At 41.1% G+C, this 26,926-nt stretch overlaps 1 protein-coding gene across 1 annotated transcript; it reads right to left on the bottom strand.

Moving 5' to 3' along the window:
- Positions 1-1,217: 1,217 nt before the first annotated feature.
- LOC109930013 (glial fibrillary acidic protein-like) lies at positions 1,218-26,894 on the bottom strand. The gene is made up of 9 exons (XM_020529551.2): positions 26,288-26,894; positions 22,319-22,379; positions 17,378-17,473; positions 11,170-11,331; positions 9,451-9,576; positions 7,460-7,680; positions 4,116-4,156; positions 1,689-1,777; positions 1,218-1,577 (listed from the first exon to the last, which is right to left on the bottom strand). The coding sequence occupies exons 1-9, from the start codon at positions 26,782-26,784 to the stop codon at positions 1,506-1,508; spliced, it is 1,365 nt and encodes a 454-aa protein (XP_020385140.1). The 5' UTR covers positions 26,785-26,894; the 3' UTR covers positions 1,218-1,505.
- Between the last annotated feature and the right edge of the window lie 32 nt (positions 26,895-26,926).

Raw genomic sequence — 26,926 nt, forward strand, 5'->3', positions numbered from 1 at the left:
CAGTAACAGCAGTGTGTACTATCGACAAGATGCACTGCAGAAACTCACCAAAAATCCTCAGATAGCACCTTCCAAACCCATGACCACTTCCATCCAGAAGGACAAGGGCAGCAAATACATGGGAACACCACCACGTGCAAATTCTCCTCCAAGCCAATCACCAGCCTGACTTGGAAATACAGTGCTGTTCTTTCACTATAGTTGGTCAGAATCCTTGGAATTCCCTCTCTAATGACATTGTGGGTCAATTTACAGTATGTTGACTGTAGCGGTTCAAGATGGCAGCTCACCACCACCTTCGGAAGGGCAACTAGGGACATGCAATAAATACTGATCAGCCAATGACGACCATGTCCCACAAGTGAATAAAAAATAATATCGAAGGAACCTGATGAAAATCTTTTGTTCTGGATAACAATAATAGAAACAAATTAACCGTTTTGATGTTAAATAAAACATTTACATTTGTTATGATTTGTGAAGTGGTTATACTTAATGCCCAACATCTTCCTCCCATCAGCATCATAACAGGACTTGCAGGTTGCCTATCGTTACTGACATCTCCGTTTGCAGCTTAAAAGCAGTTAGAGCCTGCAATGAATTTGAATACAACAAGCAATGTACAGATTGTGATGTAGTTCTTGCTGCAGAAAACAACACAACTCTCAAACAACTTTCCTAGAAGAGAGCAAATCCCTAATTAATTGCTCCTTAAATAAGTGTAAATTTGTTGTCCTAGGCTTGTATATTCTAGGAAGGATGACTCTTTTTATCTAGTTTCCCTGAAACTGCAGATCTGTTTTTCCTCTAAACAGATTACAATTTCCAAGTATACATTAATTTCCTAAAACCTCTGCAACATTTTAAATGATAACAGGTTTATATTTTTTTAAATTACACTTCCTATAATTGCATACCAGGAACCTGCCTGCAATTCTCCGAACTAGACTGGTGTCAGTCTAGAAAACTAACAAACTTGAACCAACAGCTTTGGGTGACACGATGTCTGACAACAACAACAAAAAAATCCAAAATAGCTTTAGCATTTCAAAACATCTTCAAATTGTTCTCGGTTTTGTATGCGTCTTAGCTGTTAACTTTATAAAGATGCTGTTGTTATAGGAAACAAATACATTCCACCCAGAGTGAACAACACTGGGTGTTTCAGCAATATTTAGATGCCTATTTGTCCTTAACAAAAGATTCAGGACAACAAATTTTGATCTGTTTTTCCCTTAACAATGCAGTTTTATTTAATCAGTTATAGCAGTTTACAATTAGCAGTTAAGGTAAAGCAATAAAGACTTCAAATTCAAATCTGTTTGAGTGAATATATCGTTGTGTAACATTTTGGTTGAAAGTTTACTTCTTTTTAAATGATCTAATGCAGCCCTACTATACGTAACTCTTCAAATAAAACCAGAAAGCTATGAAAGTTAACAGATTTGTTTCACACAAAGATAATTGCCATTCTCATTTTGCAGGATTTGTAGATTTAATGAAGTTTAATCTTCATTCAATTCAGTAGGTACATCCGATATCTGCAGTTCAAACTCTTGTGAGGTCTCACTGAGTATCTGCAAATAGTGAATTAAAAAGAAATTTTTATTATAATTCCTTTAAATCTATATGACAAACATTCATTTAAAATTGTTCCTTTTACAGGACAGATATTTGTAATAACCAACCTCTCCATCTTTCATTTCAATTGTTTTCATGGACAGTGTCCTTTTGGGGGATTGAACTTCAGGTGGTTTGTTTCGTTCAAGTTCTACACCTTCAAGGCAAGTAAGAAATTATATGCCATCATTTATCACTACAAACTCTCAATTAGTTTGGATGGATGAAAAGATTGTAGCCATTTAAAAATAAAATGTTTAATGAGCAAGAGTTTTTGGAAAATGGAAGAACAAAAGATTTTCAATTGAAAATGTTACACATTGAGAAAACAAAGAAGGTAGGAATATAACATGTCTACAAATAACTTAATAACAGATGGAAGAAAGATATGATCAATGATGAGATCTCAGTTGAAGTTTTATGTACAGTTCTAGGCTGCACTTTATAGGAAGGTTATAAACACAGAATGCAGAAGTGACTTATAAGAATGGTTCCAGGGATTAGGACCTTCAGTTATAAAGACAGACTGAAGAAGTTAAGACTTTACTCTTTGGAGAGAAAATAAGCAGGAGAGATGTTGGCCTCGGGGTATTGTCAGTAGACTATTAATCTAAACAATGTTCTGTGAACCTGGGTTCAAATCCCACCATGGCAGATGGTGAAGTTTAAATTTAGTAAAAAATCTGAAATTGGGCAGCCAATAATGACCATGAAACCATTGTCAGGGGGAAAAAAGCATCTGGTTCATTAATACCCTTTAGGAAGGAAACTGCTGGCCAACATGTGACTGCAGATCCACAGCAATGTGGTTAAGTCTTAACTGCCCTGTGGACAGTTAGGGATGGGCAATAAATGCTTGTCAGTGATGCTCATATCCCATGTTTGTATTGAGGGGAAAGAACTGTTCCGTTGGAGAAGAGCAGGAGGTTTGGTAGAGATTTTCAAAATGATGAGCAGGCCAGCTCGGAAGAAACCATTCCTGTTCAGAAAAGGAACAAAGATGAAAGGACATCAATTTAAAGTGTTTTGCTAAAGGAGCAAATGTGATGGGAAAGAAGAAAGTTTTCACACAGTGAGTAGTTAGAGTATGGAATGCACTGCCTGGAAGTGTGGTGAAGGCTGGTTCAATTGAGACATTCAAGAGGCATTGAATGATTATTCCAATAGCGACAATGTGCAAGGGAATGGGGAAAAAGCAAGAGATTAGCATGAGGTTAGGATGCGCATTTGAAGAGCAGATACAGAAATAGTGGGCTGAATGGACTCTTTCTATGCCATGACACTTCTATGATAACAAATTATGGACTGGGGATAACAAGCAGACTGTTTGTCTTCTCTACCGGAAAAATCAGTCAGCAATCGACAACTGACTGAAATACCCCGCCCAATACTCGGATGGTGATGGCTAGCACGAGGGGACATAGCTTTAAATTGAGGGGTGATAGATATAGGACAGATGTCAGAGGTAGGTTCTTTACTCAGAGAGTAGTAAGGGCGTGGAATGCCCTGCCTGCAAAAATAGTAGACTCGCCCACTTTAAGGGCATTTAAATGGTCATTGGATAAACATATGGATGATAATGGAATAGTTTAGTTTAGATGGGCTTCAGATTGGTTTCACAGGTCGGCGCAACATCGAGGGCCGAAGGGCCTGTACTGCGCTGTAATGTTCTATGTTCTAATACCAATAAAACACTGTGGGTAGTAACAGGAAAGGGAGAATGGGATTTCCACCCCTCAATGGGACAGAGCTCCCATTATTGGGAGCAGTGCTGATTGACCAGAAACTCAAGCAGTCCCAGCAGTGTCATGTAGGTGCTGCAGCTACTGCAGGCAGGTCCCTGAAGAAGACAGAGTGGATACTAACCAAGGTTAATCTGGGCTATTGGATGGGAAGGGTTTGGCAATCTCAGAGAGGGAGGGTGGTTGGTATAGGTTTTGGAGAACAGGTGGGTAAAAGGAAAGGCTGGGGGAGGGGGAAGGTGTTGCTATCTTTAGGAAAAGTCCCCCTGTATGCAAATAACACCCCCTGAAAAGGGTACACCTTTTCCCACTCTTTAAAAAAAACCTGTTTTAAAAAAAAGACTAGTCACTCCCATCCAGCTGCAATACCATCCATATTTTAGAGTGGGCAGTGTATTGTCAGCATCAATAGAGTTTTTAATAAGCTCTATTGACCCTTAATTTTTATTTAGGTATGGTGAGACAGCTGCTGATTGGAGCCCACACACCCTCCATGAACTCTGAGCTGGATATGAAGGTGGTGGGTTAGCCAGCCAAATTATTTTACATTTCCAGCCACCAAAAAGCTGGGGTTGTGTAATATCGAGTCCAATAAATCTTTAGTGGTGGCACAGCAGTATCCTGTCATTGTTTGAAACAAAATCTGTTTCAATTTGTATAGAATTACTTGATTTACATGTGCCAATAAAATTGAATATATAATATTCTAAGAAGAATTTTAATATTTTCTTATTCAAATTTATGACTACCTACCTTGCAGGTGCAAAGGGCTAGGAGGGGACATAATGGAATACCTGAAAAAAACAAACTAGGTTAACACAGCAGTTTTGTTTCATCTCACATTTTTCATTTTCCTTATCAACACATTAAGTTAAATTTTGTCATTGTTCATTGTGCAAAGTGTATTGTGGTATCATGATGTTATAAGATGCAGAATAATTCCAAGTAGTGGCAAGGAGGATGGAAAGTATTGTATATCTTCAACAATTAAACTCCATGGTGACAAGACAAAGGTTTTCAATGTAGTACTATTTTAAATAGATAATGGAGATAAAATCGGTCTTGGGTGATAGCCCCAAAAGAGTGAATTGATTTGGTAGTGTATTGTATCAACTGTCATTGCTCATTTTGTGATAACACCAAGTCCAATTTCCTTCCTAGTATTTTAGTCCTGAGGTGGCAGTGGCACAGAGGCATACAGCTGAAAAGGTGTTGTCTTTGGAGTACTCAAAATTATTGCCAAACCCCACAAAGTCTCATACTATCAGGTCAAATATGGGCAAAGATACCTCCTGCCGACTGCAACATGCCATCCCCAAACCTTATCCTCCTTCCCGCAGCTGATAAATTTGTCCTCCGTTATGTTGAGCACCACTTGAAGCAAGCACTGAAGGTAGCAAGGGTACAGAATGTACTCTGGATGGGGAACTTAAACTCTTGAGCAAACGAGCCAAATCCTAAAGGGTATAGCTTCTAGACTGGGTCTACGGAAGGTGGGGAGTGAACCAAAGAGGGAAAATCCTTTCTGACCTCACCCTCACCAATCTACCTGTCACATATGCATCTGTCTATGACAGTATGAGCAGGAACAACCATCGCACACAATCATTGTGGAGACAAAGTCTTGTCTTCTTATTGAAGATACCAATGGTATCAATGATACCATGTGGCACTATTACCATTCTAAATGGGACAGACTTCGAACAAATCTAGTAGCTGCAAATTAGGCATCCATAAGGCACGAAGAGCAGCAGCAGAATTTCATTCACCCAGAATCTGCAACCTCATGACCTGGTATGTCCCCCAGTCTACTATTACCAAGAAGTCAGAGCATGAACCATGGTTGAATGAAGAGTGCAGGAGGGCATGCTGGAGGATCACCACATATGCTTGAAAATGAGGGGTCACCCTGATAAAGTGACAACACTTGCACGACGATCAACAGAAATAGCCTGCAATAGGCATAGCTAAGCAATCGCACAACCATTGGATGACATTTAAACTCTGCAAGGCTCTCACGTCCAATCATGAAGAAGGAGGCTCCACAAACAACCCCATCCTCAAAGTTGGAGGAGTCTAGTAAGGACATCAGTGCAACATCAGCACAAAAGAGGAGGATGAAGTAATTGCATCTATCTTCAGTCAGAAGGGCCGAGTGGATGATCAAGTCTATAACCAATTCAATTCGCTGCACATTATATCAAGAAATGGCTGAATTAGCTGGATATCGTAGAAGCTATAAGTCCTAAAAACATTCTGGTAATTGTGCTGAAGACTTGTGCTCCACAACCAGCAGTGCCCTTAGGGACAACATTGGCATCTAAACAGAAAAGTAAGTAATTGCCCAAGTATGGCCTGTCAACTAAAATCAGGTGAAATCAAGCCCAGTCAATTGTTACCCTATTAGTTCACTCTCCATCATCAACAAAGTGATGGAAGGGATCGTCAACAGTGCTAATGCTATCAAGTGGCACTTGTTTAGTAACAGCCTTGTCACTGATACTCAGTTGGGTTCTCCCAGAGCCACTCAGCTCCTGACCACATTTCAGCCTTATTCCAAATGTGGAAAAAAGAGTTGAACTCTGAAGTTGAGGTGACAGTGACTACCCTTGATATCAAGGCAGCATTTGACTGAGTGTGACTTAAAGAAGCCCTAGCAAAACTGACATCAAAGAGAATCAGAAGGAAAATTCTCTGCTGGTTGAACTCCAACCAAAAACGAAGGAAGATGTTTTGTAGTTTTTAGAGGTCAATCATCTCAGTCCAAGGACATCACTTGCAGAAGCTCCTCAGGGTAATATCTTAGGCCCTACCATCTTCAATTATTTCATCAATAACCTTGCATTTATCATAGGGTCAGAGGTAGGGATGTCTGCTGATGATTGCACAATTTTCAGCACTGCTTAGGACTCCTCAAAAAGTCAAGGGGTCCATATCCATGTCCAGCAACATCAAGCTTGGACTGAGAGGTGGCAAGTAACATTTGTGCCACATTGGTGCAGACAATGTCTATCGCCAACAAAAAGAGGATCTAAACATTGTCCCTTGATGTTATCATCAGTGTATCCCTTAGTGTCTACATCGAGGGCGGGGATTTATCATTGACTAGAAATTGAGCTGGTTTAGCCATATAAGTACAGGGGCTACAAGAGAAGGTCAGAGGCTCAGAATCCTTCTGCAAGTTACTTATCTCCTGTCTCTCCAGTGCCTGCCACCATCTGCAAGGCACAAATCAGGAAAGTGATGGAATACCTTCCTCTTGCATGGATTGCTATAACTCCAACAATATTTGAGAAGTTTGATACCATCTGAGACATGCAGCCCACATTAGTAGCATTCCATCCACTACATTTAACGTTCAGTTCCTTCACCACCAATGTACAGTGGTAGCAGTGTATACCATTTATAAAATGCACATTGTAATTCACCAAAACTACGTCAACACTATATTTCAAACTGGTGACTTCCAGCATCTAGAAAGTTAAGAGTAGCAGATACATGGGACACCATCAACTGCAAGTTCCCCGCCAAGTCACTCCTATGTTAACCGAGAGATATATTTTTCCTCAATCACTTTCATGGGGGTGAAATCATGGAACTCCCTTCCTGACAGCACTGTGGGTGTCCCTGGATGCGAAGTACTTAAGCTGTTCAAAAGGCAGCTCACCACTTCTTCACCATCTTCATCATCTTCCTCAGGGCAATTTGGAATTGGAATAAATGCTGGCCAATCCAGAGATACCCATAGCCCATAATCAAATATGGAAAAAAAATCCAAAATTAGCATTAGATGAATGAAAAAAATCTCTTCATGACTATTTAGGCAATATGAAAATATGGCTGAACAACTATTGGCATTGTTTCAAAAGGAGCTCATAGAAAGGTATTTCCGTTTGGCTCTGTTTGCTCATGTGCAGAGTTCTGTGCTTGCTCCCTTTATTAAACACTTTGCCAGTAAAATTATGAGGGCTAACAAATAAGCATAACTGATATCAGCAATCATGATGGATTGCTGAGCTGATATAGCAGTTCTATGTTGTCAAATATCTTTCATAACTTTAATCAAATAGTACTTTGAAGTTACACAAACATCTGACCTGTTTTCCTCACTCTCCAATAATTTCCTGTAAGTTGTGATCTCAGCATCTAATGCCATTTTAACTTTCAGCAGATCTTGATATTCAGATAAGCGATGGGTCATCTGTTCAGTCATACTTTGAATTTCATTTTCAAGTTGAACAATTGTTTCTTGGAATTTGGCTGTTTCCTTGTTAAACTGATCCTCCATTTCATTCTTCTGACGCTCAAGAAAATCTTTCTGTTTTAAAGATAACATAGACATTTATTTTCTTTCCTTTTCCATGAGATCTCATTTGTATTTTAGTCATATGTTTACACCATAGGAGGCCTCTGTCCTTTTTATGACTTCAGAACCACTCTACTCAAGAGATGCATTCACATTAAAATAATTTGCTTAAATTGCTTTTATTACATGGGATGTTGTGCTTATTGTTTTATCTTGGATGGTAGCCATTTCAATGTTAATTTCCACCGTAATCAGAAATCAGGTAGGCATTTAACTTCCCCTCTGATGTCAAACTCTGACTATAGGATCTAATTAGGTTAATTGAAAATGCAAGTACAAATTTCATCATGCTAAATCATCAATAAATATGTATTGGAAATCTGATTTATTGTGATTAAATTGGGAGTTAAAACTTTAGTTGAATATTTTCACACCAAGTTGGATATTTTTACTGATATGGGAACACATGAAATATAATCAGCACTTCTCATGTAAAACGAAGTACTTCGAGCAAACTGGGACTTAATAAGAAACTCATTGCATCAGAACTTTGCAAAATCAACATAATTATAAATGTAAATTTGGTAAACAGCAATGAATTGTCTTGAAATCCAAAAACATTTCCCCTCCGTCTTTACCTTCCTTTCCTCAAACACACAAAGTCTTCGTAACACCCATCAGGCTTCGGAGCCCAATGTAGAAAATGGACAGAAATAAACTGCACTCATGAGTCTGGTTATTTGTCCAGCAGCAAGCTCTTAGATTCCACACATTCTTGTGGCTTCTCCTTCCCACCTAATATGTTCTGAGCATTCCTGCTTAAGTGAAGCAGAATCAGACTCAAATTTGCAGTAATAATGTGGGCTGATCAAAAGCTTGGTCAATGGTGTGAGTCTTAAAGGAAGTGAGGAGGTGGAAGAGCTTTAAGGGTGAATGATCTATTGTATAGTGAAAGCCAAGAGTACTGGATGGGAAGAAGTTGGGGTGGCAGAATGTAAACTTTTCACAAATTAAAAGTACTATTTATTTGTACAGAGAAGATGCAAAAAGAAAGTTAGTAACCACTTGATTGCTTGATTGGAGCTTAACTGTACCCTTCGATGCAGCAATTTCAGCAAATTAGTATTCCAACTAAAATAATATAAAGGAAGTATATTTAGGGGCGGCATAGTGGCTCAGTGGTTAGCACTGCTGCCTCACAGTGCCAGGAACCTGGATTCGATTCCACCCTTGGGCGACTGTCTGTGTGGAGTTTGCACATTCTCCCCATGTCTGTGTGGGTTTCCTCCTGGTGCTCCGGTTTCCTCCCACAGTCCAAAGATGTGCAGGTTAGGTGGATCGGCCATGCTAAATTGCCATGGTGGTAAGGGATGTGTAGATTCGGTGGGTTACAGGGGGATGGGTCTGGGTGGGATGTTTGATGGTCAGGGTGGACTTGTTGGGCTGAAGGGCCCGTTTCCACACTGTAGGGATTCTATGATTCTATGATCTATGAGGTTTAATTAAATGAGCTTATCAAAAAATAGAGAGATAAGATTGGATCTTTCCCTTGGATTTTCCTAACTAGCCAAGACTAAAAGCCAGTTGGATTGAAGAAGCAGTACTTGCATAATTTTAATGTTATTGGCATGACAGCCAGTGATTCCAAAGAAACCAGCACAAATATCACTCACGTTCCATATTAATAGGATACTGATATATCCCTTGATATATGTATTGCTGAATAAGAGAAACTAATTTGATGAAGCAAAAAATATTATTATTCATACACAGTCAACTTACTGAGCTCTTAAGAGCTTCAACTTCACACTTGAGTGCCTGGGCCTCTCTGCGGTAATCACTTGCTTCTTGCTTTGCCTGGCGAAGGGCTTCGTTGCTGCGAGCAATATTCTGAGTAAGGCCAGAAACCTGTACAATATCCAATCTCAGTAAGTACAACTTAACACATTAACTAAACCTTGCATTTCTGCTATTGGTTATTTTTCATTACACAATTGTTCAGATTTTGAAAACAACAGAGCGGATTTAAGAGTTAACCATTATCTTTCACCTGGAGGGTAACTTCACAGGGTGCGCAAACTTCCAGTTAAATGCAGAAATACCAAGGGTGTAATTGTCCCCTCCACGGAGATAATGAGGGAGATGGTGAGAAGGGGATGACTCTTTTTAAGATAACAAGGGTGTAGAGCTGGATGAAAACAGCAGGCCAAACAGCATCAGGGGAGCAGGAAAGCTGACGTTTTGGGCGTAGACCCTTCTTCAGAAAATGATTTTCAGAAAATGATTTTCTGAAGAAGGGTCTAGGCCCGAAACGTCAGCTTTCCTGCTCCTCTGATGCTGCTTGGCCTGCTGTGTTCATCCAGCTCTATACCTTGTTATCTCAGATTCTCCAGCATCTGCAGTTCCTACTATCTCTGACTCTTTTTAAGGCCAACTTGCCTTGTTTTATCCTCAAAACATCAGCAATAAAGCACTGTATGAGATGGTCCAAAGACCCCTCAACTTGCCAGCAATTAAGGCTCTTAAGTGGTCAATTAATAGTCATTTAAGGGCCTCAACACACCATCTCCCCCTTTTTTGGAAGTTGAGAAAAGTCCATGGAGACCGGCCTGTCAGGTTGGGGGTTACGGGCTACATTATAATAGTGTTGTTCTGATTTGTATTCACATTCAAACAAGGATGTAAAATTTCTCTGCTTACTCACTAAACATGGCAGGAGAAAATAGAGCCTGTACATTAAGATGTAAGTGAATTGTTAACACATTAAATCACAACTACATTCAAACACCGTACAGCACACAAAACGTATTTTTATAAATGTAGAGTCTCATTCCTTCAGAATTTAATTAGTGCTAGAGCTATTAGGAGAAACAGAATTGTTATTTAATTTTTCTATCCATCTCTTTTGTCTCTCATTTAAATCTTTCTTCTCTTTATTTTGCTTCTGCACTGTATAATTTTATGCTTGCTGGTTTAGATTCTTTATGCTTCAGTGAGGATCTTTCAGCTTGACGGGTTGATAAACTGCAATACTGCTTGGCCTACTTATACACATTACTGTTTCCCTGTCAATGGTGCAGGATCAGATCCGATGACCGATTATGACAAAAGCTAAAAATCAGTCTGCACCCAATGTTGGGCACAGAGGTCATGATTCATAACTTGGCTGTGGCTTTTCCTGTTGATGTAGGCAGCAACCAAATTAGGGACTGACATTCTTGTATACTACTGTTGATAAAAGCGTGGTCTGGGCTTCTGGTTGCCACAGCGCTTAGCAGAGGGCCTAGCAATGTGGCCTGATAACACATTGTGCAGCCAGTCTGATCCTTTCAAAAGGAATCTGCCTGCCTTAAGTGGGTGCTGTACTCAGTGGAAGTGGTTTAGTTCAGAATGCCACTCCTAGGAGAACATCTCCATTCCACAAAAATCTCCTCAAGCTCAACATTTCAAATGTGGTGATTTAAACAAGGTTTAACAATAAACGAATATCATAAAAAGTACCTTGGATTTGTACCACTCCTCAGTTTCATTAATGTTCCTAGCAGCAAGTTTATCAAACTGAGAACGAGCTTCTTGTAGTGCTGAAGAAAGGTCAGGTCTAGCCACATCCATTTCAATCTTGGCCTGTTGATTTTGCCCTTGTGATTCCAGGTCACGGATTTCCTGAAGAAAAATAATTACAAATCATCATATATTCAAACTCTTTGATTTAATTGAAATTTTGTGCTCAGGAAATGCTACAAGCCTTGAACGGAAAAGAATGTTTACTTCACCACTAGTTTTTGGCACCATGTAGGTAACATATGTTTTGGATTAAATGCAGAATAAAACGTCTTTGTAATGCTTCAATAAAGTGTTTTAATACCAACCCTGAGATAAAGCATAACATTTTTTTCTGATTCTAGCCATCTTGTTGAATAAAATTGACAATTTTGTAGCAATTGGTACTGCACTTGGGCACTTGTACATTATATTGATTCTAGCAGGGAAATAAATTGGCTTCTGATACTAAGAGACCTCTTTTTAATCTGACAGTAGATATAGTTTAAAGCCTATTTAGTTTACAAGGCTTCCATCCCAGTGAGCATATAAGAGGCACTTCTCTAAGAAATAACTAACTAATGGCATCAATAAGACTCCTTTGTAATAAGACTCCTTTGTATGGGGGGTTTTACCAAATGTCCCCTATGCTTGTATATCAGTGCTGGCTATTATAAGCACTGTTGGCACAGTTAATGTTGACTCTGCTCTTTGTGGGATTACCTATATGAAACACCAATTTATCTTTGACAGCTCCTATACAGATGTACTGTCAGCAGAATTAGACACCCCAGCTGCTCTTGTACTAATCGGGCACACATTAGATTCACACATGCACGAATTTTTAGCTTTCATTAATAGAGGGATTGAGTTCAAGAGCTGTGAATTTATGCTCCAGCTATACAAAAGCCTGGTTCGGCCACATCTGAAGTATTGTGTCCAGTTCTGGTCGCCTCATTACAGGAAAGATGTGGAAACGTTAGAAAAGGTGCAGAGGAGATTTACCAGGATGTTGCCTGGAATGGAGGGAAGGTCTTACGAGGAAAGGTTGAGAGAACTAGGGCTTTTCTCTTTAGAACGAAGAAGGATGAGAGGTGACTTGATAGAGGTGTACAAAATGATCAGAGGAATAGATAGAGTAGACAGCCAGAGACTTTTTCCTAGGGTGGAGGTAGCTTTTACGAGGGGACATAGTTTTAAAGTGAAAGGAGGTAGATATCGGGGAGACGTCAGAGGTAGGTTCTTTACTCAGAGAGTGGGAGGGGCGTGGAATGCATTGCCAGAGAGGGTAGTGGAGTCGGCCTCATTAGGGGCATTTAAGCGGCTATTAGATAGGCATATGGATGATTGTATAAGGTAGCGGTGGAGGTTAGATAGACCTTAGGTTTAGAGTAAAAGTTCGGCACAACATCGTGGGCCGAAGGGCCTGTACTTTGCTGTACTGTTCTATGTTCTATGTTCTATCTATCTCATTCAAATAGCATCTTCAATACCACAGTAACTATAGGTGGAATTTTATCATAAGAGCGAGGCTCCCAATGACCAGACTAAATGTTGGGAGCCACAATCCATGCAATGATGATGCAACTCACAAATATATGTGGTGGGTATGTGCTCCTTGTGGAACTATGCAACAAAGGCAGATAGGAAATGTCCATTCTGCCATTTGATGACTCAATTTCAGGCCAAGACAGGCTAATAAAAGGGCCACCTCTGCAAGTCAGTCGGGTGTCTGCCGGCAGGGAGAACTGATGCCAACATATTATTACAGATCCTTCACTTACAGGGTAATTTAGAATTTTTTTTTCTGATTCACACACTACTTGACAGCCTTCATCAAACAGCCCCACCATTGCCACTTTTAATCAATAAAATCTTCACCTTGGATCCCAATCACACCAAGTTCTTCATCCCCATTTCAGCACTATGTATGCAGACAAAGAACGGACTCAATAGTTCAACAATGTCTTCCTGCATGTCAGAATCAGTAGGAAGTGACAGCAATAGGAGACACTTCTGTGGAGATCACGGAAGAGGTGAGCAGCCATGAAGTCTGGATGGGCCCACACACGAACCTACATGCATTGCCACAAAAGGATAAATAAACTTGCCTGATCAGCCAGGATAAGTGACATGGGATCAAAGGACCCTTCATGAGGTTATCAAGGCAAGAGTTTGCAAGTAGTGACAGACAGCAGACTGCTTAGCATTTGGAGGGCAGGTCATGATTATTGTGATGATTGTGTCCAATGCAGCAATTGGACAGCAGGTGGAATGTGTAGCCTTATGTGGCATGGAGGTGAATGCAGATGAGGTGTCAGGTATCTCTTGACATGCCACAAGTCTCCATAGTACATGCAGGATAAGGACAGCTTCAATACCAAGGAGAGAACAAAGAGAGGTGTCCAAACTGAAAGTTTAAATGCCATGCAGGGAGGAAGCCATGGAGATTATAGGTGCTCACCAAGGCAGCTCTCTTGCTGATGGCAAGTCTCCATTAACCAACCAGCAGTATGAGAATGCCTCCAAGCTGATGTTGAGACAACAAATTAAAGGCATGTGTGAAACTGTGGTTTGCAGCGAACACACTGCATTGTTTATTGAACCAAATGGCCATGTCAGAAGCTGGGGTGGATGTCTGTCCTCAGTTCAGTCAAATGGATCTGGTCAGTCTTGTTCAGGGACTGCTTGTCAAAGTTGGTCAGAGGTCTGGGGCAAATATAGTTCTGGGGATAGGTCCGTTGATCATTCAGGAGGTTGCAAGGTTGACAGAGGGGGATAACAGACAAAAGGTATGGGGAATTCAAGGCTGTTGAGGGAGGGGTCATAGAGATGCATTTGTAGAGATGGGAACAAGGACGGGGAAGCTCAAGGTGCAAAGGGGACAACTAGAGGTGCATGGGAAGATATGTGGAACAACATCTGAGGGCATGGTAGGCCATGGGAGGTGGAGTTAATGGCAGGAGCAACATTTTGGTCTCCCCAGGGGGAGCATGGAGGCGAAGGGTAGTGTAGCAACCTCCAGGCTGCTAAAACAGAGGTAGATTGCTAACTTGGCCAAACAGCAAGGGATACTGGGTACATTGGCCAGGTGAAACACTGAAATTGCAAAACCCACACACCAGACACAGTGCAAACACAGCAGCCAGGTACTCATAATATTAGCATAATGTAAAAGGCAACAGTTATCCTGGACAGACACCCCTAACAATTTATGCATTAAATTTAGGAGAACCCAGACAGAAAGGCACCAGTTCCTGCTACACAAAGAAATTAACAATAGCATGCCATCTAAATGATTGACTCTTGTTTCAAACTATTATGTGTATCTCCCTGATTGGCCAGAACTATGGAAAGTTGCAGAAAACCATCGAGAAGGAATGAAAACAGAGTTCACCTGCAGACCTTACTCTTGGAGCCACTCTTGGAATCTCTGGAATCATCTGAGACCTTCCAAGGAGAGCAGCATGGCAAGAAGCAGAGACCAGCTGACCATCCAGAGAGAGAGAGGAAGAAAGCAGTTTTGCAGACCCAGAGACACAACCACAGGGAGTGCGACTGCGTGAGTTTACAAGAGGCTCAGGAAGTATTGTAACCTTAAGGGGCCAAATAGGATTAGGGATAATTTGTTTACTATTAAAGATTATTGTAATTTTGTTCCTAATAGAGTGGGATTGTTTTGCTTTGGTACCGGCTTTTGTTTGTATTGATTTAACCGCTTTGGTATTGTGGGACACGTGGGCAAATTCATTTATAACATTTGGGTTGGAGTTGTCTGCAACTTGCTTAAGCTGTAACAGACAACAGTGGTCATCATTCCAGTGTAATGTCAGGTTTCAGAGGGCAGGGAAGATAGTTGGAGACAAAGACCAAAGTGGTGTGACTCCTCATGGGGGATGATTGGAAATGTGCTCTTGGGGTAGAGAGAGGTAAAGGGAACATTGAGGCTTCGGGGAGGTGTGACTACCTGTGACCAGTTGGAGGCTGGTGAGCTGCATTCCCTGTCATCACTTCCCATTATTCTGATGCATAGTGTGACTGGAAAATAGTTTGGACGACACCCAGGGCGGATGAATTCAGTGTCACTATGATGGGTGAAAGCGTGGGATCCATGTCTACTGGAGAGTAGGACATTGAGGGCAGCAATTTGCAAGCCCCAGGTACATTTAATATGCAGGACACCCAGAATTTTCCGGCCTGACTCCGGTTCCTGAGATGAGGAAGATGCAGTATTGATATTGGCTCCATATATCCCAGGACGCTGTGATGGTACAATGCCGGATGCTGGAGCAGGACCTAAGTGGGAGGTCAATCTCTCCTGGTGACTGTGAAGGTGACAGCACCCTGCAAATTTCTGTGTGTCAAGCTTCTTCCAGGGAGTGATGGGTGATCTATTTGAGATCTCCCAGTTGTACACGCACTAATACATCATGACAGTGCCCAATGTCATCTGTACTTGATCACTCCAATTCATTTAGTTTTCCGATGACGAGGTCAGTGCTGCAACTCGGGCAGTAGGATTCATGCTCATAACTGTGTCCCAGTCCCTGCTGTGATGGGTGCCATCAACTATACACACAAGGCTCTGAGAGGGACTTATCACTGCTACAGATTTCTTCAACAGGAGGGGTTTCCACTCAATTAATCTTCAGGTGATCTGTGATCACCTTTTTCACTTCCCGGAGGTGTATACCACTACTCTAGCAATTTGCATAACTCCTACATCTGGAGCGCTCGTGGTGAGTTTGATGAGTTTGAGGGTCCAGGTGACTTACAAAGCTGCTTACTGGGGGACACCAGGTGGTGTGACAACTGCTCCACCACAAAATGCACCACTGCAACCATGGCTGATGACACTGTTACTCTCTTACCCTCTTACTAATGGGAAGTGCAGTTATTATGCTACTCATGTTTCAACCGAGGCCACGGTGAAACACATGATAGGGCTGCTAAAGATGCAACAGATCCACTGCTTGGACCAATCTAGGCAAGCCTCTAGTATGGTCTGAACAAGTGATGGCATTATCCTGGCATGCTGTGCTGTGCACATTAGGAGCCGCCAACAACACAATATGGTAGATGCTGAGGAACTGGGTGAATGGGAGCAGTCTTCTGAGGAAGAGGACAGGGATATTTAGGGAGGAGGGAAGCTGTGAGATGCACAGTTGTAATGAAAATCCTGAACATCCTCTGCGACACATATTGTAATGCACCACCGGAGCAGTCAAGGCAGCAAAAGGCATTTTCAGCAAGATAATGGTCTGCTCTATGGTTGCCATGTTTGACTCCTGTGTCGCAATATAATGCTCCCCCATGGAGTTGTAGGGATGATACAGTGCTGTCATGAGCCAAGTACACAGGGGACTGTATTTGTCACCCTGGATCCAATCTGACACTTGGAAAAGTGCCTCAAAAAACTGTAGTAGCTCGGAGTTCTGTAAAATGCAGCTGTTAGTTCCCAGGGAACTCTAATGGTCACTTGAGTGAGTCAAATACAGCCAGGAACAACCTGCGACCCTGCATGCTATACCACATAGAATAGTAATAAGTGAATATATGTCTGTCACATGTACTTGCAATGGAAAATCAGTACTCGAGAGAACTAATGTGGTCTTGTGCTTCCATAAAGCATCCCATAATGACCACACTCTCAGAGCCTGCTTCATTGTTATGGGTTATTGATTCACATAAGGCAGTTCAGTTGCATGTGTATGTAATGAGTATGAGAGTATGCAAATACATGGTAAATATGTTCCTGCCACCAGGTGGTGTGACAACTGCTCCACCACAAACTGCATTCGTCAAACTCAGCCCAACATCAGGAAACCTATTTTGGCTTCCGCCTAATTAACTCCCACCACCTTGCCTTATTTCCCACTGCTACAGGCTCTATTCAATGTTGCCCTATGGATGAGGCAATCTCTTTGTTGTTGGGCCCATCGAACCACAGAAACAATCCAGATTTGGCAGCAAGAGAACGATTCCACATTACAAAACCAACAGAATTAGTTCTGTGGTATACTTAAATAGAAATAGGCTTCAAACCCAAGATCCAGAGGACAATCTTTTCATTCCCCATTCAGTATCAGTTTCCAACAGATGTTTAAAAAAGTATTTAAATAAATGTTACAAACACAGATTGCTGGAACTTTAATTGATGCATCCTTACTTCTTCATGAAGTTTCTTTAAGAAGGCAATTTCATCCTGCAATGCATCGATTTTGCGTTGCAGCTCGACACATGCCAGAGTTGCTTCATCCACATCCTATTGGAAGAAAATAGTATAAAAGGTCATTTAAAAATTAGACAGTCAATTTTACTTTTTATAGAGCCATTACAAAAATAGGTGAGCAACTTTAACCTCTGTTGCAGCTTCCTTGAAGTTAGACAAAGTAATTTCAGAGATGTCTCATCTCAAATCCCTCAACATTATCAAGTGGTATCACTGGCCCAGTGTTTCCGGCTCTTTTTGAATAAGGCTGTTCTCAACCAGTTTGTGGTGGTTTTTTGCACTGGACCAGATAAAGTAGGACCTGTGGTTCAACTTAAAAGTCAGGTACAGAAAGCAAACCACCTTTTAATTTCCCCATAACTAGTCTAACAATGAAGAGACGCTTGCCTTAAACAGGATGTAGTTTATTGCATTAGCAATCAGGTACAAGTTAGACTAGTATAATACATGTCTTGTGGTGCATTGGTATTGTCCTGATCTTTGGGCCAAAAATATCGAGGTTCAAGTCCCACTTGCCCCACGTGTATCAAATATGTCTAAACAGGTTGATTAAAATAATATTGGGATAAAAGAGATAATTACTAAGACTCTGTGGAGACCTTGATTGGAGCTTAGCCTCCTTTGAAATCTGGAATGGTTATCTCACACAAATCTTGATTACATCATTTTATTAAGGGGAGTTTGAAGCACTCTGCAGCATTAACTCTTTCAGGAACTTGACATTTAGTGACATATGCATATGTAAACACAGGCCTCTCTGGTCCTACACACCCTTTTGAACAGTACCTTTTATTTACTGTCTCTTCATGTTCTTTCTATCAAAATATACCGTCTCATATTTCTCTATGTTGAACTTCATCCGTCCATTCCATTAACTTGCCTATGTCCTTTTGAAGCTCTACATGTCCCTTCACAGCATACAATGTTCCCAATTTTGGAATCATCTGCAAACTTTGAAATTGCACCCTGCACACCAAGGTAGAATCACAGGATCCTTAGAGTGTGGAAGTAGGCCATTTGGCCCATCAAGTCCACACCACCCCTCCGAAGAGCGTCCCACCCAGACCTATCCCCCTATCCTATTCCTGTAACCCGGCATTTCCTAAGGCTAATCCACCTAGCCTGCACAATACGGGCAATTTAGCATGGCCAATCCACCTAACCTACAATTCTTTGGACTGTGGGAGGAAACCAGGGCACCCAGAGGAAACCCACACAGACATGGGCAGAATGTGCAAACTCCACACAGATAGTCACCTGAGGCTAGAATCGAATCTGGGTCCCTGGCACTGTGAGGCATCATTGCTAAACACTGAGATACTGTGCCGCCTAGATCATTTATATGTATCAGGAAAAGCAAGGGTCCCAATACTGACCACTAGGGAATGCACTACAAACCTACCCCCAACCCCAAAAACATGCATTAACCATCATGCTTTTCCCTATCCCTCAGCCAATTTTGTATCCATGTTGCTACTGTTCCTTTTATTCCGTAAGCTATAATTTTTCTCACAAGTCTGTTATGTGACACAGTGTTAGACAACTTTTGGAAGTTCATGGACACCACATCAATAGCATTACCCTCATCAACCCGCTCTGTTAGCTCTTCAGAAAACTCCAGCAAGTTAAGCTCGATTTTCCCTCAACAATCCATGCTATCTTTTCTGAATTAACCCATATTTTGTAACATTACCATTAGTCTTATACTAAATAATTGTTTCCAGATTCCAGAACTTCCTCACCGAAGTTAAACTGATATCAGTGTTTAACCCTCTCCTGGACAGTAGGTAGCTTCTCCTGATCATTGTCTAGCTCTGTCCCTGGTATGTAACTCCCTCTCTCTTTTGGCTAGTGGATCAATCTTTCCCGTTCTCAATGTGTAGTCCTCTCCTGGTTGGTGTCTATGTCTCTCTCCAAATCAGTTAGCAGCCCTCCCCTGTTCAGTGTGTAGCTCTCTTTTCATCAATGTTAGCATTATCTCCTGGTCAAGGTATAGCCTTGTCCTGATCAGTGTCAGTACATAGCTCTGTCCCAGGAGGTGTGTAGGTTTCTCCCTGCTCAGTACATTGCTTGCTTCTAATTAGTGAGTAGTTCTGTTTCCTACTCAGAGTGTAGCTCTCTTGTGGTCAGTGTAGTGGTTCTCCCTCCAAGACAATGTGCAACTCTCTTGCCTTTAAAGTGCAGCTCTCTCTCTCCTGTTCAGTGTGTAGGTTTTTCTCTTAGTTATTGTGGAACTCTCTGTCTTGGTCAGTGTGTAACTCTCTCCTGACCAGTGTCTACATCTGTCTTCTATTTAGTGTGCAGGTCTCTCCCCCGCCTAGTGTGTAGCTTTCTCTTATGTTCAATGCATATCTTTCTCCTGCTCAGTAGTAATTCTCTCTGTCCTATTCGGTATGTAAGTAAAATCACCATAGTCCCAGAGGACCAAAGAGCTGCTGTCTAATTAGCGAGAGTGACAGCTGGTGGTGAGTTTAACCTAAGGGTCACCGGTATGCATCTCTCTCCTATTCAGTGTGTATCTGTCTATCCTTCTCAGTATGTGGCTCTCTCCTGCTTAGTATGTGTGATTTAAACCTTTTCAGAGTGTGTACTTTTCTCTCCTGCACAGAGATTTGCTCTCTTCTGGTAAATGTGTGAAGCTTTACTTCCTGATTGATAATTGCAGAATTGCAGCTTGATAGAAATAGTTTGGTAGTCGTCTTCCCTTTTCATTTGTGTCATTTCTTAGCAGACATATAGAGTGTATTCTGCTGAACAGTTTCAATCCTAAACAAGTTAGCAGCATGCTGAGCTCTGAATCACTTAGGTGCTTGTTTCTAGTCTTATTTAGGGCTTGTATACAGAAATCAAGGTAGAACCAAATGCTGGTTTTAGATGAGATGTTAAAGTGAGGGCAACCTGTTTGCTGAGGTGAATGCTAAGAATCTCATGGCACTACTTTGAATAAGAGCAAGGGAAATCTGCCAGTGTATAGGCAAAACTTACCTTCAATCAACACTACAAGTGAGAGATTGTTCGGCCATGATCACATTTCTTTGGGAATTATAGGAATTGGCTGATAATTTCCTTTTTTACAACAGTGACTTCTCTTTTATAATTATTCATTAGCTAGAAAGTGCTGCCAAATTTCCGATTTCCATGAAAAGTTCTATAAAATGGCGTGCCTTTGTTTTCACTGGTTACTTCCTTTGCACAGTGCATTTTCAGCACTTCCTACTGTTGTGTTGATTTTGTACTTGTTCTATTTAATACAAACAATAATTTGTGTAATCAACAGCCATTAAAATGACCATAAGACCATAAGACATAGGAGCAGAAATTAGGCCATTCAGCCCATAGAGTCTGCTCCGCCATTAAATCATGGCTGATAAGTTTCTCAACTCCATTCTCCCGCTTTTTCCCTTGACAATTAAGAACCTATCAATCTCAGTCTTAAATGTCCTCAATGACCTGGCCACCACAGCCTTCTGTGGCAGTGAATTCCATAGGTTCACCACTCTCTGGCTGAAGAAGTTTTTCATTATCTCTGTTCTAAAAGGTCTTCCCTTTACTCTAAGGCTGTGCCCTCGAGTTTTAGTCTCTCCTACCAATGGAAACATCTTCCCAACATCCACTCTGTCCAGGCCAATCAGTATTCTTTAAGTTTCAATTAGATCCTCCCTCATCCTTCTAAACTCCACTGAGTACAGACCCAGAGTCCTCAAATGTTAAGCTTTTCATTCCTGGGACCATTCTTGTGAACCCCCTCTGAACCTGCTCCAGGGCCAGTACATCTTTCCTGAGATATGGGGCCCAAAACTGCGCACAATACTCCAAATGTGGCCTGACCAGAGCCTTATAGTGTCAGAAGTACATCCCTGCTTTTATATTGAAGTCCTCTCAAAATAAATACCAAAGTTGCATTTGCCTTCCTAACTACTGGCTCAATTTGCAAGTTTATCTTGACAGAATCGTGGACTAGAACTCCTAGGTCTCTTTGCACTTCAGTCCATACCTCTATTCTTCGTACCAAAGTGCATGACCTCACACTTCCCCACATTGTACTCCATCTGCCACTTCTTTGCCCACTCTTCTAACTCGTCCAAATCCTTCTACAGCCTCCCCACATCCTCAATACTGCCTGTCCCTCTACCTATCTTTGTATTGTCTGCAAATTTAGCCAGAATGCCTTCAGTTCCTTCATTTAGATCATTAATGTATAAAGTGAAAAGTTGTGATCCCAACACTGACCCTTACGGAACACCACTTGTCACCAGCTGCCATCCTGAGAAAGACCCTTTTAACCCCACTCTCTGCTTTCTGCCAGACAGCCAATCTTCTATCCCTGCTACTACCTCGCCTCTAACACTATGGGCCCTTATCTTACTCAGCAGCCTCCTATGCGGCACCACGTCAAAGGCCTTCTTGAAGTCTAGGTAGACAACATCTATCAGCCGTCCTTGGTCTAACCTACTCATTATTTCCTTAAAGAATTCTAACAGATTTGTCAGGTATGACCTCCCCTTGATGAGGCCGTGCTGACTTTGCCCTATTTTACCATACACTTCCAAATACTCAGAATCTCATCCTTCACAATGGACTCTAAAATCTTACCACGACTGAGGTTAGGCTAATCGGTCTGTAATTTACAGTCTTTTGCCTTACTCCTTTTTTAAACAGGGGTGTCACGTTAGCGATTTTCCAGTCCTCTGGGACCCTCCCTGACTCTAGCGATTCCTGAAAGATCACCACCAATGCCTCCACTATCTCTTCAGCTATCTCCTTAAGAAGATGGTGAGAATGTTAAACATGGCAAATATCTGAAGAGGAAATTGGCCATTTTCACTATTTATTTGTTTAATGATGATATAATACTTGCCAATTCTTAACTATTCTTACCTCCCGGAAATCTGACAAGTTGTTTTCAGCTTCCTCACGTTGTTGTATTTCATTTCTCAACCTGGAATAAACAATTTAAAAGGTGAATTGATAATCAGATAATATTGTCATGTCAACTACCACTAACCATTAGCCGGTTGCATCAATCACATGTTTGTAGTTAAAGGCTGCTTTCCATTGGACATTAATAGTCCAGATTTTGATGGCATCGGGCATTTTACACTATGCTGTGCTGTTGCAGCTGCACTCACTCAAATGGGAATATTCCATCACACTCCTAACTTGTGCCTTATGATGGTGGACATGCTTTGGGGACTCCAGTTCTGATCCTATGATGGGCGGAAGATCATTGATGAAGCAGCAGGACAGTACCCTGAGGTACTCCTTTAGAGATGTCCTAGAGTTGAGATGATTATTTCTAACAAAAATGGCTATCTTCCTTTGTGGCAGGTATGACTCCAACCAGAAAAGAGTTTTCCTCAGAATTTCCAATGATTCTGGTTTTGCTAGAGCTCCTTGATGCCGTACTCAGTCAAAGGCAGCCTTAATGTCAAAGGCAGTCACTCTCATTTCACCTATGGAGTTCAGCTGTCAACCAAAGTTGTAAGGCGATCAGGAGCTGAGCGGCTCTGGCAGAACCCAGCGTGTCAATAAGCAGATTTTTGCTGACCAAGAGCTGGTTGATAGCATTGTTCCACTACTTTACTTAAGACTGAGATTAGACTAAAGGGGCAGCAATTGGCTGGGTTAGATTTCTCCTATTTTTGTGAACAGGACATACTTGGGCAACTTTTCATTTTGTTGGGTAGATGCCAGTGTTATAACGTCTGGAATAGCTTTGCTAGGGATGCAGAAAGTTCTGGAGCACAAGTCTTCAGTACTATTGCTGGAAAGTTGTCAGGGTTCATAGCTTTTGCAGTATACATTCCCTCAGCCATTTTTTGATATCACATGATGTGAGTTGAATTGGCTGAAGACTGACGTGTGTGGCTGGGGCACTCTAGAGGAGGCCAAGATGTTTCATCCACTGGTTATCACTGGCTGAAGATTGTTGCATATGCTTCAGTCTTATCTTTTACACTGATGATGTGCTGGACTCCACAACAGATGGGGATATTTGTGGACCCTTCTCTTCCTGTTAGTTGTTTAATTAATGCTTCAGCAAGCCAATGGTCGGCTCCAACTAAATTGCTAATAATTTCAATGCATCCCAATGTGTATTCCTGATGTCCTCACAATGTCAATTGGTACAGGAACCAAACACCTGGTGTATTGGGGCTAGTTTTTATATCTGAGTAGCTATCTTCTGGGTTTTTTTGTGTACAATAATGGGAAGATTAGCCTCAGGATGAAGGCATTATGGTTTTTGACAGGATAGTGGACATTAATGACCATATGCATGTTTGCATATCAACTGTATGTTGGTATAATAGCAGCCCTTCCCTATATCTTTATATCTTCCCTTTCACATGGGAGGGAAGTGAGCCAAATACATACAATCAATGATTCCCTATACCATTGACAAATTTACATACCTGATCATCTTTCTTCTCCTTTCTTAGAAAGAAAATATTATAACCACACCTCCTAGCGTATAGGAATGCAGGCACCTCTGGATATATTGACGGAGGATGGAGTGTAAAAGATTGGTAATGTCAGCTACTTCCGACCTGGAAAGGAATGGTCACGTAGACATTTAATGTCACTGTGACCTTTACAAACAATTGTGTATCTTTTTGTGAAGCTCCAGTTTTTGTTGAAGGAGATGGCACAGTTCGGCAACTATCACCATGTTTGATTTGATTTATTGTTATTATATGTACTGATATGCACTCAAAAGTATTGTATTGTGTGCTAACCAGGCAAATCATACCTTATATAAATACATCAGGGTAATAGAATAGAATGCAGAATGCAGTATTACTGCTATCGAGAAGTTGCAGAGAAAGATTAACTCCAAAACATGAGAGGTCCATTCATAAGTCTGATGACAGCAGGGAAGAAGCTGTTCTTAAATCTGTTGGTAGGTTTTTTCAAACTTTTGTATCTTCTGTTCAATAGAAGAGAATGGAAGGGGTCTTTGATTATGTAAAGAACATAGAACAGTACAGCACAGTACAGGCCCTTCAGCCCACAATGTTGTGCCAACCTATTATCCTACTCTAAGATCAAACTACCCTGCATACCCTACATTTTACTATTATCCATGCGCCTATCCGAGAGTAGCTTAAATGTTGGCTGTTTTCCTGACGCAGCGGGAAGTGTAGACAGAGCCAATGAAATGACGGCTGTTTATCATAATGGACTGGGCTGCATTCACAACTCTCTGTAATTTCTCGTGGTTTTTGGCAGAGCAGTTGCAATACCAAGCTGTGATGCATCTGGATAGGATGATTTCTATGGTGCATCTATAAAAATTGGTAAGAGTCATTGTGGACATGCCAAATTTCCTTAACCTTCTGAGGAAGTAGAGGCATTGGTGTGCTTTCTTGACAGTAGTGTCAATGTAGATGGACCAGGGCAGATCATTGGTGACATTTACTGCTTGGAACTTGAAGCTCTCGAACACCTCCACCTCAGCAACATTAATCTTAAATCTTGATTAAACCTTAACTGCCTGTGGGAAGGATTCCTGGTTCAGATGGAGGTTTAAGATGTGCTCTTAATATACACTGGTAGGCAGAGCCATGGTCAGCCTTCTTCCTCTTTCCACCTCTTCATGGAGCTTGCCATTTCTGCAATCTCTGCTCTGTGTTTGGTTGTCTAGCACATCCAGAGACACGGCAGCCACATCCTGAGAACTTTTGCCAACTACAGGTGACAAAATCCTCTCTTTCTCTGTTTCGACGAACAAGCTCACCAACAGATCTCTAATAACAAATCACAGTGCTTCCATCAACATCTTCAAAGAAGAAGCAAGTCAAAAGCATCTCACCGGAAAGTTGATGCTTGACTTGTTAATAGGCACTGAAAGTAGTTGCCAAAAACATTCTGCAGACACGTCCCCTCAGAACAATTTAAAAGGACATCTGTCAAATAAGACTGGCATCACAATCTCATACTAATAGTGTATGTACTGTACATACATGCTGGTGACTTGCCCAGAACAGGTCACATGCAATATAGGTCAGAAGCTGCTGGCAGCATAGTTGACCATGTTATCATTTCAGGGCTTCAGTAACAATGGCCCTAAGATGAACAGAACCCCAAATCAGGACCTTAATTTGGAGTGGTGATTCACTTACTGGCAGTAGAACAAGGCTGAGTTTTACTCCAGGAAATGAATGGTGGTGAGATTGAAAATGTTCTATTTTGGATTTAGCTCTACAGTTTTTAGGGTAATTTTTTAAAAGGAACATAGATTAAATAGATATGTCAGGCAAATTTATTTCAATAATTAGTATTGAACTAATATATTAATATTGTCAGTTAAAGTAACAATGGTGAAAATTCACCATGGGAATAGCTCTTGAACAGCCAGAATTGTTACATTAAAGTGACAAAAATTATTTAAACATTTAAAAACAGATTCCTGTTTCCGGTGGGTAGTTTAGGGGCATTATACTTTCTAAATGTCAACTTAATAGGACTACCATGATGTAATTAATCTGGAGGCTTTTCAAATTTAGTTGAGTTGGGAGTGGCAACTAAATGAGTCCTCAGCATCTGTTTGCTCCTTGTTTACAAACTGGACCTCCTTTGCATGATCAGATATCCTGTATAGCAAGTAACTAATAAAAATAGTATGCTGTTAAGTTTATAAAATATTTGAAATTGTCAAGAAATTCTAATCACTGTAAAGTTCATTATGTTTGACTATTTCAAATTACAATAAAATTGCTTCCATCTCATTCACACCTCCACACTGCGGCCTAGCCCCTTCTCTCTCTCTCTCTCTATACACACACACACACACACACACACACACACAGTGATGTGAAGAGGAATGGAAAGGAAAAACAATCATACTTGTTTTTGAGTTTGTGGACATCATCCAACAAATTGTCTCTTTCCACTTCAATTCTGGCTTTATCCTTGGAGATCTGATCCACTTCTTGGCGTAGTCTTTTAAGCTCCTGTTCATAGACAGATCCAATTTTGGAACTGCCCTTTCCCTTCAGTTCCTGCAGTTCAGTCTGAAGAATCTTGTTTTGTTGCTCCATAGATCTTACCTTCTCAATGTAGCTGGCAAAGCGGTTGTTCAGGTCAATCAGTTTTTCTTTCTCATCGGTGCGGGTGGTCTTGAATTCATCACTTATGGCGTCCAGCAGGGAAAAGTCTAATTGGTCACCTTCTTCAGACATTTTGCTTGGAGCACTCTTGTTCAACCAACCTGAAGCAGTAGTTGGGCTAGAGTAGGTCACTGTTTTAGTGAACGAGCGATGAACTGGTGCTGATTGAGAACCTGATTTTGACCGTATAGTCAATCTGCGGAACGATGATGGAGAATTTATATAATGACTCATTTTGTAACCTTTTTTACAAAGGTTCTTCTAGAACACAAGTTACTAAACAGTGGCGCAGGACAAGTCTCAGAAGTGGTTGGTAATTATTCATGAGATAACAGACTTCTCCTGAATGGTTTACAGTTCTGAGTGGCTGCTATGT

Source organism: Rhincodon typus, chromosome 2 (assembly GCF_021869965.1).
Source record: "Rhincodon typus isolate 14 chromosome 2, sRhiTyp1.1, whole genome shotgun sequence".
NCBI classification, from domain to species: domain Eukaryota; kingdom Metazoa; phylum Chordata; class Chondrichthyes; order Orectolobiformes; family Rhincodontidae; genus Rhincodon; species Rhincodon typus.

Bases quoted from the DNA above. Each gene is read 5' to 3' on its own strand.
- LOC109930013 (XM_020529551.2), bottom strand. From the start codon at position 26,784: ATGAGTCATTATATAAATTCTCCATCATCGTTCCGCAGATTGACTATA. The intron at 11,332-17,377 runs GTAAGGATGCAT...ATTTTTCTTCAG, and splicing joins TAAAGAAACTTCATGAAGAA to GAAATCCGTGACCTGGAATC. The intron at 9,577-11,169 runs GTACTTTTTATG...GATATTGTACAG, and splicing joins AGGAGTGGTACAAATCCAAG to GTTTCTGGCCTTACTCAGAA.